General features: G+C 51.1%; 1 protein-coding gene across 1 annotated transcript; it reads right to left on the bottom strand.

The window, feature by feature from the left end:
• Window positions 1-47: 47 nt before the first annotated feature.
• On the bottom strand, window positions 48-9820 carry Mctp (multiple C2 domain and transmembrane region protein). The gene is made up of 15 exons (XM_029112880.1): window positions 9577-9820; window positions 9355-9481; window positions 7013-7228; window positions 6396-6526; window positions 5957-6143; window positions 5532-5586; window positions 4572-4713; window positions 4217-4421; window positions 4028-4102; window positions 3812-3931; window positions 3572-3688; window positions 1947-1994; window positions 962-1068; window positions 576-783; window positions 48-385 (listed from the first exon to the last, which is right to left on the bottom strand). The coding sequence occupies exons 1-15, from the start codon at window positions 9618-9620 to the stop codon at window positions 311-313; spliced, it is 1857 nt and encodes a 618-aa protein (XP_028968713.1). The 5' UTR covers window positions 9621-9820; the 3' UTR covers window positions 48-310.
• Between the last annotated feature and the right edge of the window lie 6626 nt (window positions 9821-16446).

Below are 16446 nucleotides of genomic sequence, written 5' to 3'. Positions count from 1 at the left end.
TTCAGCTAAGAGATAGATAGTAGTTCGAGAGTTTCAAAAGGCTCCTCCTTGGCGTGTAAACGTGAGACACGAAATTTCTCGCCTCGATTCCTAAAACCTCCTCTGAACATCCTCCGTTTGAGATTCTGAGGTTTCATGCAGAGCTGCGGGTTTTGATATTCGAGAGTTCCTTCTCAGAAACCAGAAGCCAAGATCTGTCCGCGGACGGCGGATGAACTGAGAGATACTCTTGGGAACACTGCGGCGGTAGCGGCGCGCAGAGCTCGATCACTTAGAATCCACCTCAGACTCAATTTGGAGCCGTCCAGGTTCATTTTCGTTTCCGCAGTTTGCGCTCAGGTTCGCCCTGAGCGGTTTGTACCGGTTTCAATTCTCGATTGTTTATCTGGAAGGAAAAGGGATCTCGAATTTTAGAATCGGAATCGAAGCCGAGTAGACGATCAACGACCAGTCTTTTTGTCAGAATCTACTCCTCGTAAATTCAGACGGGACATCAACGTGTCCCGGGCACGAGCAGCTAGAGAATATTTTCGGGACTCCGTGGAGGAAGATCGTGAATAATGGAGCATACGTACCCGCTCCTCGTTGTCAGGGACTCTAGAGAGGAAATCCAGGAGTTCATTATTCGGGATCACGTCGGGGTTTCGGAGCTTCTTGGTGAATTTGTTTATGCCCCATGCGAGTATGATATACCGCAGAGGCACGAGATACAGGAGCAATGAAGCCACACAGAGCGCGATCACAGCTAGCCAGGAGAGGAAAGTTACGCTAAAGTTGAAGGTGCTGGAAGGAGAACAGTAATAGCAAGGTAATGATCCGCCGCTAAAACAGAGCTCGGGCATGAGTACAAGCTTCCCTGGATGCTCGTCCAGTCGACGCTCTCGAAATCCCGCTGACCGGCCCTATTTGGAGCGGGACTCTCCCCCCGATATACATATGTATATATGTTTTTGGAACTCACTTCTTGACTCTTTCGCCCAGAGATGCCGCCTGACCTAGAACATTTTGGATCATGGCAGTTATCTCTTGAACCGCCTGGAGCCGTTCTTTCAACGTCTTCTTCTCCTCCTGCAATAAGGATGAGAATTAAATTGCAGAGAATTTAATTTTCTGGCTAGCGGTTCGTCTCATGGAGGGAGCGTCTCCAGGGTGGTGAATTTCCCCATACGGCCATGGAAGGCGTCCTCGCTCAGACGGTAGACAGACGAAACGACAACGATGAACAAACAAACAGCATGCCCTAAGTACATCCACGTCCTACGTTGGAGGACGAGTACAAGCGCGACGGAGAATTACGGGAACAACGAAAGACCGCGTAACCCCATCGCTCTAGTGCATAGGCCTCACAGAAGCGGAGAGCCTTCGCACTAGCTCATGGCGAGACTCTTAATGGAGACGGCCATTCAAGTGTGAATGACTGAACATAAGAATAATTAGATTTTACTCACTGGAGGTTTAGGTCGTTTCTGTTGGAACGGAAAACGATGATGTGAAAACCAAGCAAAATTCGCTTTTTAAAAAAAGAAACGAAGCTGAGAGTAAGAAAGGCTCGAATGTGATGAGTCGCTGTCGTCGACGGGGATCCTGCATTGCGTGCGGGGTTTCAGGCCAAGGAAAGCATAATCAAACGTGAGGAATCGACCGATATTTCAGACCAGTGGTCCCCGCCTGGAGTTTCACGGACGCCTAGGGTTCCGCGAGCCTCTTTTGGGCCATTCTGACTTCCCATTCCTCTGCCTGATCAGATCGAATTGTTGTAGGTATTCTGATCATTCTGATCCATCCACCGTATTTGATGCATTAGCACTCAATGGTTTCGCCGTACAGTGGAACGAAAATGCAGAAATATAACCCGAAACCTTGCGCGAGTAGTTGGGAGTCCCTGCTCTAGACGCTAATATTGAACGCTATAGATTATTTTAGCATGAGCTGTTCGCTCCACTCACCGGACGGTCTCGTTCCTCATCATCATCATCGTCTTGGTAGTCATAAAGCTGGAAATTGGAATGAGAAACCTTAAGTGATCGCCTGACCGGCTTTTTTTCGAAAGTGGGAGATCGTGCGTTCCTGAAGGCCAGGCAAAAGCACGGTTGAATTCCCTCTTAAACCATATTCATGGTTTCCTCGTCGGCGGCAGGCCGAGAAGGGGCCCGACGTTCCCCCCTTGGTCTTCCCCAATCCCGTCTCCGCTTCCCTCTTCTAGAGGAACAAAACGTTCGAGGGAAGCCACGTGCTGCTGGACCATCCATTATGAATCGAACCGACCAGTATTGGATCGATCCGGATCGGCTAGGCATCCTCAGGAAGGATCTGGTTCCGGTCAATTCGAGGAGAGCTTCCAGGAGAATTCAGCGAAGGAGATTGAGAATTTTTCGGCCTCATGAGTACTTTGTTCCTTAGATGATCTTCAGGAAAATGACACTCTACGAGCTTCTTCTAAGGTTAATGACTTGACTCTTGGAACATCAAGACTTCCTGGCATGCGTGAATCGATTCTCGGAGATCGAACCGTTCCGACAGCAAGTCCGAGCGAATTCATGTATCCTCAATCGTCAGCAAGATCAAACAATCGAGTTGTCGCTCCGAGATTCGTCGATCGTGAAGTTATCACAGGACGAAAGACTATGCTGCCCGCCTCGCTGGCTCGTATCAACATTTCCCATCTCAGCACGACCCAGTTTTGAATCTTCATGATCCAAAGGGGATGCTCTACCGTGTGCGGAGAGCCGCATTACTTCCGCGGGATAATCATTCGTTTCGGGACCAGGATCTCTGGAACCCTCCGAGGAAGCTCCCTCTCGCTGCTTAGATTGAGCCGTTCCTTGTGGATTGAATTCTCAGAAGTTTCGGAAAATAATTTTCCCCTCAGAAGCTGTACAGTTTCCTCGGATGGGAGACCACTCCTAGAACCATTGACTACTTGGCAATACTCAGGATCCTGGATGAACATTTAATCTAGACAGTCAGACAATCTGCAGGAACACCGGACGTTCCTGAGAGAGGCGAAAATTCCATCAAAGCGTCGCTCAAGTTCGAAAATTGATCATCATCACCGACGATTCGAAGGTCTTACGCTAATCGCAAAATATGACGCGGAGGGCATGACCATCTTCTCGCATTCGAATCATACTTCAGAGGTCATGCATCATTTGCAGAGCGGCCTCCTGCGGCCACGAATCGATTGAATCAGGCTGAATCTCAGCAATAAATTATGAATTGCTTTAAAAAACCGCGGAATACGATGTGAGGTGCTTGCCGATTGTTTCCCTCCTAGCAGCTACTCATTCAACGAAGTATTTATAGCTCGCGGTGGAACTTGAGCATCGACAGCGTCTCGCTGAGCTGCATCGATACACGGAGCTCACTCGGTTCCGTCGGCTGTCCCGGAACTCAATTCCGCGATCGCCGGGTACTTTGGGTGATTTCGGGGAAGATTCGATCTACGTAGGACCAACATATGGGGTCGCGGAAATCGCGAGCATTGCACACAGGAGCACAAAGGCGTGGATCCCGCGATCGCTACGAAATATTTTTAGCTTAAAACTGAATGTGATGACGGCGCAGAACTCACCTCTTCTTCGCCGGTAGACCCTGTCATCTGGAAGAGGAGATAATTTTTTGCAAAGATGAGCAGCAATGCCAATGGGAACATGTACAGTTCCGCAGTCCAGGTTATGATCAGGAACAGCTGCAAACGATAAGAAGCGTTTTTAGGACGCAAGATCTCTGCGCAGAAAGCTCGAGTTCCACAAAAGGGTGGGGCATCGAATGAATTAGGGAAAAACGCTCGATTTCGCAACCGGCAGCTCACCGCGAAGGCTATGATGGAACGTGGTACTGATTCCCACTGAAAGCAGGAATTAATAAACCTTCCAGCCTCGACGATGTGCATCACAAGACTCTTGACACGGTTGACGTTACGCATGAATATCTGGGGACGGGAGCGATTGAGAGTGAGAGATCGCTTCGCGAGGATCGATTCCCCGGCATGTCTGGACGTCTTACCGCGTAAGCTTGAGCCACTCACCACCCGCCTAAACTTTTGATCCAACTGCATATATTTGACCTCTTTGGGATTGAACGTTTGGATGCACGCTTTGATCTGCAAGGGATACAGAAGATTATTGGTCTTCCGCGAGCTGGATCGCAAAACTTCCATTCCTCGGACGAATGAATGTGAGGGATCGCGAATCCCCCGGAATGTCTGAATCCATACCGGGTTGTAGACAACTTCGAATTCGAGCAGGATCTGGCCCTTTGCGCGTTTCTTCAAATCACGATCCTTGAGTTGATACCATTTCTTCTCTCCATTCTTAATCCCTATCAGAGGGACTGCCAATTTTCCGAGAAATTCAACTTTCTTGTCGCGATCCTCGTCGTAGACGGTCAGCTCCAACACCGAGTGGATGTCCCGAACTTTACTGCGAGAGAAACGCCAAAATTTATTTTTGCCTCAGACCTGATGAATTCGCCAAATGTCCGTGTACTAGTTTTTCGACCAGCGGAGGGTTAGCCCTCAAATTAGAGAAGTCGCCGTTTTTCTCATTTTCCTGAAGGATGAAGATACTCACAACGTGAAGATCTTATTCCATTCGGGACAGAGAGTCTTGTACTCAGTGTGAGTTTGGAGTCGAGCGTTGACAAGCTCGAGCACGCAGAACGGATCACTCTTGCCTCCGAGGTCCGCTGCTGTTAGACCCATCGCTTTGAAAACTGGAAAAATCACTTTTTGAGAAAAGAAGGCAGATGGAATGTCGGGCGTGCCATCAGTAGAGCCCAGAGAGCAATCTCTCCGTTAAGGTGCCAGGCTTTGCTGCCAACCGAAGGAAGATCGGACGTGACGTCCACTAACGGAGCGAGCTCGGTTGCCGCTAAGCCGAGTCGGTCGTTAAGCGCCAAATCACCAAGAGTCAACATTCGAGGATTCTTGACAGAGAGATACAGAAAGAAACAAGTTTCTGTCGCGTGGTTCTCCATTAGGAGCGGAATCCACGAGTTCCTCGGAGTTTCCTCCAAGTCTCCACCCGGTTACGACTGCAGATGAGTTCGTTCAGACAATGGAATGACAATAATTAGTCTCGCGCTCATCAGAAACTGGGTGGGACATCCCAGGGTTGGGGACAGGGGTTTTAAAATGAACGCGAGTGGGCTCCGGTCCATGGAAGATAATGTCGATGCTTGCGCCACTCCCAAGCTCTCGCTGAGCTTTCGGTTCGAGAGGGGAGCGCGTGAGAAACGACCAGGATCTGATTTCTCTTGTGGCGGCCATAAAATTACTCGTGCGGACGAAGAATGACCGAGACAAACTCCGCGTAAAAGCTCAGCGCGTTTATATCGAGCACTCTTCTTCATTGCTCCAGCAGAGCTTGGAGTCACAGAATCTTTATAGCGGCTACATATCTCCCAGCTCATTCGTCCTCGGACGGAAAACGCAGCGGCGGCTCCTCTGGCTACATCAAGGCGCGACGCTCATCGATGCTTTGAAATCAACACGAGGAGGTACGAAGCTTGACTCATGGGGAACTGCTCACCTTTGACCACGAGGAATCCGACATCGTTCACATTATGTAGACTGTTTTTGAAATTCTGAAACGGAACAAATTATCGGGCCTCAGATAACTCCATTGGAGATCATTTTCAGCTCATCGCTGGACCCCTGGATATCCGAGACCTCAGTCGGGAGCGCATTCGTTTGTGTTTCTCCGTATGGAGGGAACCGGGCGTCCCCTTGGGATCGTTTTGTGAGGGAACCGTCCCGTCCTAGAAAATGGATTCATTGCCTCGGAAGCGCAGACGAACAAGGTCCTGCGGGAGCAGGAATGAGTTCCAACTCCACCGCTGTCGTGGAACGAAGCTCTTCCAAGGCCAGTTTCGGAAGGTCGATCTCGTAGGGCGCGCATTTTTTCCCACTCTCCAACCCAACGTATCGATGTAGAGAACCTGATTGACGACTCACGTATTTTGAAGCGATGGCATCTCTCTGCGCTGCCGAGGGCTCGTAGGTAGCCAGATCCGACACTGATGATGAGCCCTGCGTGCCTGATATCGTAATGAGAAGAAATATGCGACCTGCGCCATTTTCTAATTCCTGCCAAATTGGGTGAGTCGTCTCAGGCTCTAGAGACTTCAGATCGATACTGCATCTGTAAGTTGGGGACGAAGCTGATAGGTATCTCGTTTTCCCATGCCGCATCGTCTCCCCCAAGAATAATTAATGCTCTCGGAGCTCCCGATCCGCTTCCGATCGCTGATAAACGAATTCATTCGCTCGATATCTTCTCGAGAAATCGAGGTCCGTCCGCAACATTGAATCTGCATGAGACGTGGGACGTAACTACCTCTACCTAGAGCCCAGAACTCAGATGGTGCTTCTGCGCCGCAGACTCGATACTGACCTTCCCATGAAATCATTACGACCTCCGAAATCTTTGTCCCAAACCGCGATATCGAGAACTTTTGGCTGATCTTGATACATGTGCAAATCGAACTGTTCTAGCCATTGAGGATTCAATGTTTTCAAGCAAAACTGCAAAGAATAGGAGAGCTTTATTCACCAGTGCAAAGAGTTATGATTCCGACATCTGACTAGCGGAGCAAGATTGTTGACTCGGGATGAGAGCTCTCATAACGAGCATCGCGTTCGAGCAAAAAGCTCGAAACAGGCCAAGGTCTTCCGAACCTCGAGTGTGACGAGCTCGGTTCGAAACACCTGATGGAACGCTTTCCTAATGAGGGCTCGCCCGATGCGCTATACTTCGCGTCATAAATCTTCTTCTCGAACCAACATGCTCTGTCTGAGCATGTGCGAAGAAGCGAGGCTTCGCCCATCTGAATAACGATTTGCATCCTGGTCTCGTTGGCAATGATTTTATATCGAACAGATTCAGAGGTCGGAAAATGGACAGGCCCAGCTCGCTCCACAATATTTGTATCCTGACCGTCCGAGAAAATGTCTTCGAAGCCCAGCAAGGGATGCTCAGCTCCTGGATATGGCTGCGATATTCGTCCTTACCTTGCTCTTATACTTTTCGTTGCCTAGTCGGAACTTCACAAAAGGGTCGCTGAGTCCGTTTTCGTCCATGGGCAACAAATTCTTACCCTCGACCAGAACAATATTTACGACAGAGTCCCACATCTGTATTTTCTGCTTCCGATTCACCGGTCCAGCGATCACAGAGGAGTCTTGAGAGCTTCCCAACTTGAGAGGGTTACTATTCTTCGTGAAATACTGGAAAACAGATAAGTCCTGTGAGTTTTCGGAATTCATTCAGGGTGACAACGCCCATGGGAAGGATCCGTCCATGTCCATTCACGGCGAAGCCTCGAGATGCCCCGCCACTGGTCGACATTACGGAGAAGCATATACTTATGAGCGATCGCAGAGACGGAATATGAAAAATTATTCAATGACGAGATCGGATCAGCTGAGCCATCGATTGCTATTCCTCCTCGGAGTCCCTCTTCAGAAAAGAAGTTCTTCTTCCAGGTTCGCCCGACAGCGACTTATTCGACTGAGCGCTCGCCAACCCCGGTATTCGATTGTGACGATCGCTTCGGGGACAGTCCGAGCGAGTGTCAAAATATTCCTTAAACTGCGTATTCTACGATCACAACACAACTCGCACAGGGAAGGTCGGAATCATTGTCTCAAATCGCTCTCTATTCCCGACAGAGCAGTAGCCGTCGCGGCGAGACTTGTAGCGGACTTATATCCTCGAGCGTCTATCGAAGTTCGAGTTCCCGCTGACGAACATCGAACTGAAGAAGCGAACTCATCTTCGGCTGCTGGCGATACGCATCCGCATGCTCAGCAATCGATGCTGTAGCTCCCCCCGAAACTTCGGAGACATAACACGCTTTCATCGCGCCGCGAGATTCCGGCGACGCGACGCAGCGCCGTCAGAGCGAAGAGTTTGTTTCCGAAGCTAACAGAACTCACTCAGACAAGGCGTGTTGGCTCGAGTGAAATAAAATTGTTCCCAAGGGGAGCCAAGTACACAGATGTTGACAGAGACAGTCGAGCTTCGGATATTGTTTGTTGACACTCATGCGAACGGGGCTTAACGCCGCGCGGTACCCAGCGAGTGATCGAAGGAACATGGCAGCGGAGATTCGGCAATTAAGAGGCAAACAGAAAATGTCCGAGAGAGACGAAAAAGAGACCGAGCAGCAGCGTGACTCGATCGGTAAACAGTTCCGATGTTTCCAGCAACATCCGCTCCATTGTTATCACGTCGCTGTCGACGTCGAACGACGGGGCGTGTCTCTGTGACACGTCGTTCTCGGGGTTCGCGAGGAAGATCAAGAAGGGTTCCGTGAAAGGAGAACCATGAAAACAGGGCAAGAGAAAACCGGGAAGGACGAAGATTGTGAATCGTTCGCTGAGAGACTCGAGCGAGAAATTGATCCGAAAGGGTTCTATGGGGAATTCAAATTAGATTTTCTTGTCGTCTCCTCATCCTTCCGCTGTACCAGCCGTCAGAATCCGAGGCGGAATATTCGTCGAGAGCTCTATCAGACTCTTCCGTCTAAAATTGAGTTTTTTTCGATCAATCGATGTACGGGAGTACGGAGATTAGCCCGAGTGTCGGAGAGCGATCTCTCCGAGATGAACCAGATGATTCACTCGCTTGGCTCGACTCCGGTCGTATCACGTGAAGCATGCACACGTTCACCGTCTACGCTCTTCATGGCGAGCGCTCCTCTGCGGTGGAGCTCCGTAATGACGTCGTCGTCTCGTGGGAACGAGAGTAAGTCCAAGCTTCCATGCAGCGAGAACATCGCAGCCTTGTGTCCCGCACGTGCTCAAGGCTCATTGTCGTCAGCGAAACGCGGGGATTTCGAGGCAGTTGAGCTCCGCTCCGAGAACTTCGGGATGCAGCGGCGTAGGAGGAACGAGTTGACGGCACGTGAAGACCGCGTAACGTCGCATCCCTTTCGATGCTCCCCGAGAGATTCCCTCAATCGATATGGAGACAATTCACGACAGGGTGATCGGCTGCGTTCTCTCCCATAGCAGCGCACTCGGTACACCCTTCCGGAACAGGCAAAAAGGGCGCTGAGGATCTCGGGAGGAACTCCTCTCGCCGACCAAATTCAAATCTCGCGGAATTTCCGCCGCTATGCTCACGCAGGTCTCTAACTGCCAGATACGTACTGTCTCCTCCATCATAATTCGGAACGAATTCGCTGCGAGTGCATCATGAATTTTTCAAGCTCGTTCTGCGATTATCAAGTTCTACGACTAGTTTCTAGTTTCTTATTCGGGCGAGTCGACGCATTTCTACGTCTGCGAGCGGGATGGCTATTCGATGATAATGAGCGAACGGACAATTTTAGCGAGAACCAACTCACATGCGCTCGTTCTTCGAAGGGTTTCTGACTCAGACTGAGGATGAGCATTAAATACCCGAGGTCCTGTGCAGCGTTCGCATCTTCCTGCTTCCCCGTCTCACTTAGGTTCACCAATAAATCCGTAGGTCTGGAAAGTCGAGCGAAATTATGCTCAATAATTATTTATTCCCGAGACATCGGACGGATAATGTAGAGCTGGGCAGGCAAGTGTGCTGTACTCACTTATCTAGCTCTAGCGTATCGATCTCTATTTCTGCAGCACCCATGAAGTCATCTTGCAGCCCGAAGTCATAATCGTAAACTTTCACGTGCAAGGGCAGCGAGATGTCATCGAGAGGAACACTGAAGGACTCATCCCAGAAAGGTTCCAGCGTTCTAGTGAGCGTCCGACTGCGGTAGATCTGCCGGCTGCCGATCCGAAATTTAACGTAGGGATCACTCGTACCGCAAGGGTCTTTGGCAATGAGGTTCTTCCCGCAGCGCAAACAAACATCCAACACGTAAAACGGTTTCCCGCTAGCCGCTGTGGAAGACATGCGTAGGTCCTGCCCGCTCAAATGAGGTTCCTGAAATCACGAGGAGCGATTTAGACTCGAGACGAGTATCGACGATCGATTCTCACCGATTCCATTTGGGTGAACTTGACGTCTACGGAAAACACACAGGCTGTCCCCGCTCGAACTCCTCCTCCGCTCCGACCAGGATCCTTCGGCACTCGATTTCTCGGAGCATTTCAAGTGGGAACACACATTCGTCGCGATGGCCGAGAAAGCTGATATGCTCAGTCACGAAATAGGCCCGTTCGTCGAGTTCGAGACTCTCCAACCTCATCGCCCGGAGCCATTGGCCCGGAAGATTTAATGAGATCTCTAGTGCTTAAGAGCTCACCTCTTGCACATCGGCTAGCGCCTGCGTCGAGCCCGTGCTTTCTACCGAGAGCCGATGTTCCCTTCGAAGGTGAGCAAGTTTTCGCTCTTGAATGATTTCTGTTTTCGTCCGTGATTCCTTCCGCCATTTCCACCGGTGTATCGTCGTGTCCGATTGCGAGTTCGTCGAGGCGAGATTGTCACAGATTTCCGCCGAGTCGATTTGACTGTCGTCTTGGGCTCCAGCCGCGAGAGCCGCCAGGTTGCTCCGCGAGACGTTCGGGTGACTTTGACTGAGACGTCCTGCGGAAACATTCGACTCTGAGTTCGATAGCGCGAAAGTGATACGAGATCTCGCGTTAGCGGCAGAGCCGGGAAACGTGTCGAGAGGCAGAGTCTGTCGACGACGATTCCTCCCCAGCTGAAAGCGAATGTGACCCATCGGACATAGAAAGTTCCCTCCAAGAGTCGTCGAGGAGCACCAAGAGGGATCACAGCCACAACCACCACAATGCGGGAATAGTCGGTAGACAAAAGTGAAGGAGCCACGGGTTGGAGAGGAGATCTGCGGAGAACCCTTCACCGCCTAGAGTAGGTAGGACAGGACCACCTTCCGGTCAGACGGTCGGTCAGACGAACTCACCGAGCGAGTGCATCGATCGGGGAAGCGGCTTCCAGATCGGAAGGTCTCTAGCCGGTGCTGTCTCTAGAACCGGTTTCGATAAGGTAAACACCACATTTAGGCTTTCCACATGAAATATCTCATCATCTTACGTAAACTGCCCTTTGTCCCAATCGGATATTCGACTTCCCCAGAAGGGATTAATTGTGAATTTGGCTCGTATGTAGGGGCCCGGGAGGAATGGGGGAGAAAAAGTTGATTCGTGATGGGTTCCTGCATTTTCGGGGACATATGATCAATAGCGGATGCGATCGCGTGTCTCATATTTTTGACGAAACCTTTCGGGAGGGACTCGCAAAAGGTCGTTTCTAGAAGCGCACATCAGAGATCATTAAGCGATCGTGAGACGCGAACTCTTCCTCCTCTCGTTCCGTTCGCAAATCTCTCCAGATGCGGGAAATCGCCGACCGTGACGACGAGATCTGCTACCCGAGACGATGGGATCAAGACGAATGGGCGGGCTCTTACTAGGCTAATCGACCGCCGTTCGAAATCGTCGAAGTCTCTGAGCGAGGGCTTTGACAGATGACTGGCTACAGCCGCGCCGGTCTCATAACAACAATCCGATTAGCGATGAACTAAGTCCAATTGCGCTGTCGGTTACAGCTGCTCGATCAGCGGCGCTCGGTAGCTTGAGGCTTCCCCCATGTAGGTCTTACGGAAGAGGAGATGAGACAGCTGCTAGCGAACACACGTACCTGTAGACTGGAGGGAACGGTCGTGGAACTTTCTACGGGGCGATGTTGCGAACTTCTTCAGCGTCGAAATCATGGAAGCGATTTTCTTCGATTTGAAGTTGAACTTTTGTTTGTTGTGAGCTTGATTATGATGGCTGGGGGAACCTGAAGGCGTTGCAGGGGGCGAGGGTGGGGACTCGCTAGGTGCGGTGTAGCACAGCGGACTCCGCGGCCTTCGTCTCGAAGACACGGGACTGCTGTCGCAAGCCGATAGTTCATCGCCCGGCCCTGGAAAGGATAAATTGAGCGCTCCGTTAGGCAGGAGTGTGCTTCCCAGACATAGGGGATAAGGATAGAACGAAGGAGCTCTCTGTATTGTCGCCGATAATGCGATCGCGCTCGTTTGGCCGATGAGAGCTATTCAATGAAACAGACCAAGATGTGGCAAACTGTGCCACCGAGCCGATAGTTGACCAGTGGCCACAAGAGCAAACACAAAGGCGGGGAAACCATTATCGAGGGCCTACGAGAAGCTGGAGGAGCGTCGCAATATCTCCGGATGACCTCCAACCCCTACTCGATTTTGTTTGTCTTGCTCTCTATCGGTGCGGGTTGAAGGGGCCGCGAGTCGCAACCAGAATCCTCACGCTCGGAATCATGGACGGGAGCGACGTTGGAAGGTAGCAAGAGGGAATTTTGGCCAGTTGTGGGGGAGGGGGTCTTTCTCACTCAAACTCCAGAGCTATGAAGACTCAAATCATATTTGAGACGAGCTCTGGAAATCAGAGCTTGAGTATTGTCGGATACGAAGGACAAGGTGGAAACGTTGCTCATACAGGTTGATCGACGGTATTGTTGCTCAATCAACGAACAGTCTATCCGCACATCAGGCCGCTTCAGCGTCTCCTGTTCGCTCCCATTTTCTTCCTCGATCACCACGTACAATCCCTCATTTCCGTTGTGGGTCGAGACATCACCTAGCTCCCATACGGGCTATGGTTGGATAACGGACATGAGAGAATCCCTCGCCAGAGCATCGACCCTTCTCGGAAGGCACAGGCATCCGCTAATATCAGGGAAAGTTCTGGAAAGAGCGAATTTGCTCCGGATTCATTCCCCTCTCATTCATGTTGTGTTCCTAATTTGAGCTGATTGGGACGGTGATCGACGTGCTCGGAGCACGCAGGACCAATAACTTTTGTCTCAATAAACCCAAGTAATGCAGTTCCCCGAGATGAGGCATTCATCGTTCTGGTCGATCGTGGATCTTGACTGAATTGGACGCGTCACGCGAAGTTGTTGACGAATGAAAAAAATATCTCAAATACGCCTCAAATCGCCGGCCCTCCGCGGCTATTCACCGTGTTGAGTATTCTTCTGCTCTCCTGTGTTGCGAAAAAAAGCTCAGAATAAAAACCGGTCATTAGGACGCGGACCGGGGCACGCCCAACAAATTGCACCGCGGCTGATCCGTACTGCGCGTTGGCGAGTCGCTCAGAACAATTCTCATATTCGAGCCGCTTCCGCGATGGAGAGGAAACTTGTCATTGTCCTCCACAATGAAAAACGGACAGAGACCAGAACGACCATGACGATTACCCGCTTGACAATCTTTCGTCCTGACATGCGAGCAATTTATCAAATGGAAGAGCTGACAAAGTTACGATCCCAGGATCGTCGTATATGCGGCGCGCAAGACGACAACCCCAGTTCCAGTGGATTCGTTTTCACCATTTGGACGGCGACGACAGTGTCTGCGAATTTTTTATGGTGGTCTGAGAATACAACACGGCTCCTCTTTCTATTCCTCAATTGATCTTCATGGATCCCAGATCCCCCAGCAGATCCCAGATCCCAGAGCAACGACCCTGTGGTAGATCCTCGGCTCGCTCGACGAATCCCCTCGAGCTTCCACAGGGAGCTGAGCGTGTCAAACCTGGCCTGCTCGAACGTAGCTCTCTCGGTCCCTCTCCGCCGCTATAAATTACGGAAACACTCACTAAACGCACATGACGGTCAGAAGTTAATAGCATCGGATACTAGCACCGTGCGTATGCAGCAACTCTTACGCCATTCCCCGCAACGTCTTTGTTTATTAGTTTCGCTCCGCAAGGAGCTGAACTGAAACGCCCGCAGACCGATGAGACGGGAGGCCAGACTCCGAGGGACTCTCCGAGGGGGGACGACCGTGGAAAGGCTTCCCCGGGTGCACTCCCCGAGCTGACGGTCAGCATATCGAGATCAACTCTGACGCTGCCCTGCCCTTAACGGCCTCCAGAGGAGGGCTGGTTGCTCTGCTGCTCAATTAGTAGGTAGTTTCAAGCTCGAGCCCTCCATCGATTTCCGATTGACGAGAGAGCGCCCGGACTCACGTGTTTTCTCAAAGTGCCTTTCGTGCCTCGTTCTTCTCCTGAAGCTCTTTCCGATCAGCCCCCCGACAGGTAGTTGAGTCGACGCGAGCGGATGCTTCCGAATCGCTCTCCGCAGGAGCCGCATCGTGAGTCGAACTCGTCGAATAATTGTTCCACAGCTGAGCGTGTTTGAAAACACCGTATATGTATGTTTTGACGGACTCCAATACTTCAGGGACGTTCTTCGTAAATAATGTACATCTCGTTCGCGTGCTGACGTACAACATCGCGAGGGGATCAAACGAAACTCAGAGAGCCTGCCGCGAGAGCCTCGGGTCCATTCCCTTTACGGAGCTGTACGCTGAAAATTTCCTCAGCTCCGTCCGTCCGTTATTCTAATTCCTTAATTAAAACACAGGCGTATCAGCTGCATCTTTGGTGGCTCCTCGATTGGGATGTCGACTTCCCAGAGAGCTCGAGTTCGATTCATTAGAAAGCCGCCGTTTTCGTTCATGGCCTCGCGCGCCCTCGATCCTATTATTGCTTCGTTCGCGATCATCCGAAAATAGCTGTCGCGCGCGATTCCAAACTGATTAACGGACCCCGCGTCGATATAAAAAAATGCATACGGTCGAGCTCATGTCTTGCCATCAGGAAATTATTGACCAACAAAGCCATTTTTTGTATCAGCTGGTAGAGCTGGTCGGAACCGAGCACCAAGAATCGATCTAAGCAGCCTCTGCGTGTTCCTGGGACGGAAATATTCCGTCCCGGGGCGACTCTGTCTCCGCTCATTGATTCTTGTACCTCGCTGCGGAGGAACGATGGCAGATGTTCTCTCTTGCGGCGTTTCCTCCGGGAATGGGAAGTCTCAACGGTCTACGCGCCGAGGGGCCGACGACGGCAGGTGTAGAGAGCAGGAGAGGGAGCTCGAATTCGTTTCACGTCCGACCTGGGCGAACGGAGTTTTTTTGAGGGAAAGTCTCGCTCTGCGAGCTCGCAGTGCGAATATCACGGACGGAGCTGTTCGTGTTGTAGATCGCACAGGGCTCGCGCTAGATAGTCTCATCTCTGTTCCATACAATAAGCTTGTCGTGGATCAATTGTTTCGATTCCCAGTAGACGGACTGTCATTATCGCACCTCTAGTGGGAAACGATTTCATTGTCCAAGGCTCCCGTCTGAGCTCCCTGTCAGCCGCTAGATCGTGGCCCGAGATTTTCTTCCCGGATGTCGATGCGCCGCATTTATCATTGTTGTTGTTGTTGTTAGACGAGCCGTGACGGAGCTGAATTCACTGGAGGTTCCGGAGGGGATCGACAGTGTCGCATCGCATACCCGAACCGTCAGAGTATGTCACAAGTGGCTGGATTCTGTGTCAATCGGATGTATACCAAAGCGACGCGAGGGGCGGGAGACACGAATTGCGACGTGACAGACAACCTTCGACATCGATCGCTAATGAATTCCGGAACGCTGGCGCTGTAAGCATCCGTTCACATGACGGGAACGCCCGATGGAACTATAGCGATCCATATGCTCGCCAATTGAAGCGTTAGGAGAATGTGAGGGGGAAAATCCGAATCGCTAGGGCTAGGCATGCCTCCACGGACTGCGAGAGTCGCAGCTTTCGTCATCCTGTCGAGAGCAATGGTCGATAGTAGCTTCAAGACTCAAGTGCTCCGGGCTAAATGGGTCATGAGAGTCTCGACGACTCGCTGTATCTCATTCGTAGGAACCCTCCCGACTCCAACTCCGCGAATCGACTTCATTCTCGTTTCAGTGCTCTCACTTTCTAAGCTCTAGGAATGGTTGAGCTGAATTCACCGTTATCTTTCTCGAGTATTCTCTCCGCTTCTCCGTTCTACTTTTTTCCCCTTACTCAAGAAAGTGAGATCGAATCGCAGAGGAGCTTCGGTTACGGAGATTAGTGGCCCGGAGAGGGAGCTTGAGGATATGACTCAATACGGGACCCACAGCGTCGAAGAACAGCTGTTCGGAAATTCTGCAAAATGTGTCTCTAACCCTCTGTGGTGTAGCTCAATACTGAACTCTTGCGTTTTCTCCGTACCGGAATGTCCGCTACACTCATTAGCTCATAACTGCGAGAGAGCTGGCGAAAACCGCCTATACCAGCTCGTCGGCTAAGGGGGGGAGGAGGTCCGGCTTCCCTCTGACGAGTTTCAACTCAGAAGTCGTTTTGCGAACTCATCGTCCTCCTTCTCCCGCCGTGCTTTGTCTCGCCGAAAATCGAGGACGCATGGTCTAGTTTAGACTCTGGATGAATCTACTTCCACCAGTGAGACTCGATGTTGAGCCCTTCCGTCGCACTTCTATTAACTATTTCCCGTGGTCTGTTTCGCGTCCTACTCCGTCCTTATGGGGTCTACTACCCCAGCTGATTATGAGTCTGAGCTCCGCAATTCCTTTTGACCAAAGAAGCCTTGAGGGGAGAGGCTCTGTGGACTGTACAAGCAATCGCCCGAAAGCAGAAATAGGTCATGGGGTCACTGTTTG

Source organism: Galendromus occidentalis, unplaced genomic scaffold, assembly GCF_000255335.2.
Source record: "Galendromus occidentalis unplaced genomic scaffold, Mocc_1.1 scf7180000077530, whole genome shotgun sequence".
NCBI lineage: Eukaryota > Metazoa > Arthropoda > Arachnida > Mesostigmata > Phytoseiidae > Galendromus > Galendromus occidentalis.
This window is presented reverse-complemented; position numbering and strand designations above follow the sequence as displayed.

Excerpts from the sequence above, each read along its gene's own strand:
- Mctp (XM_029112880.1), bottom strand. The coding sequence starts at position 9,620 with ATGGGTGCTGCAGAAATAGAGATCGATACGCTAGAGCTAGATAA. Across the intron at positions 4,714-5,531 it reads CGGATTCCTCGTGGTCAAAG|TTTTCAAAGCGATGGGTCTA; the intron begins GTGAGCAGTTCC and ends TGATTTTTCCAG. Across the intron at positions 4,103-4,216 it reads TCGAAGTTGTCTACAACCCG|ATCAAAGCGTGCATCCAAAC; the intron begins GTATGGATTCAG and ends TATCCCTTGCAG.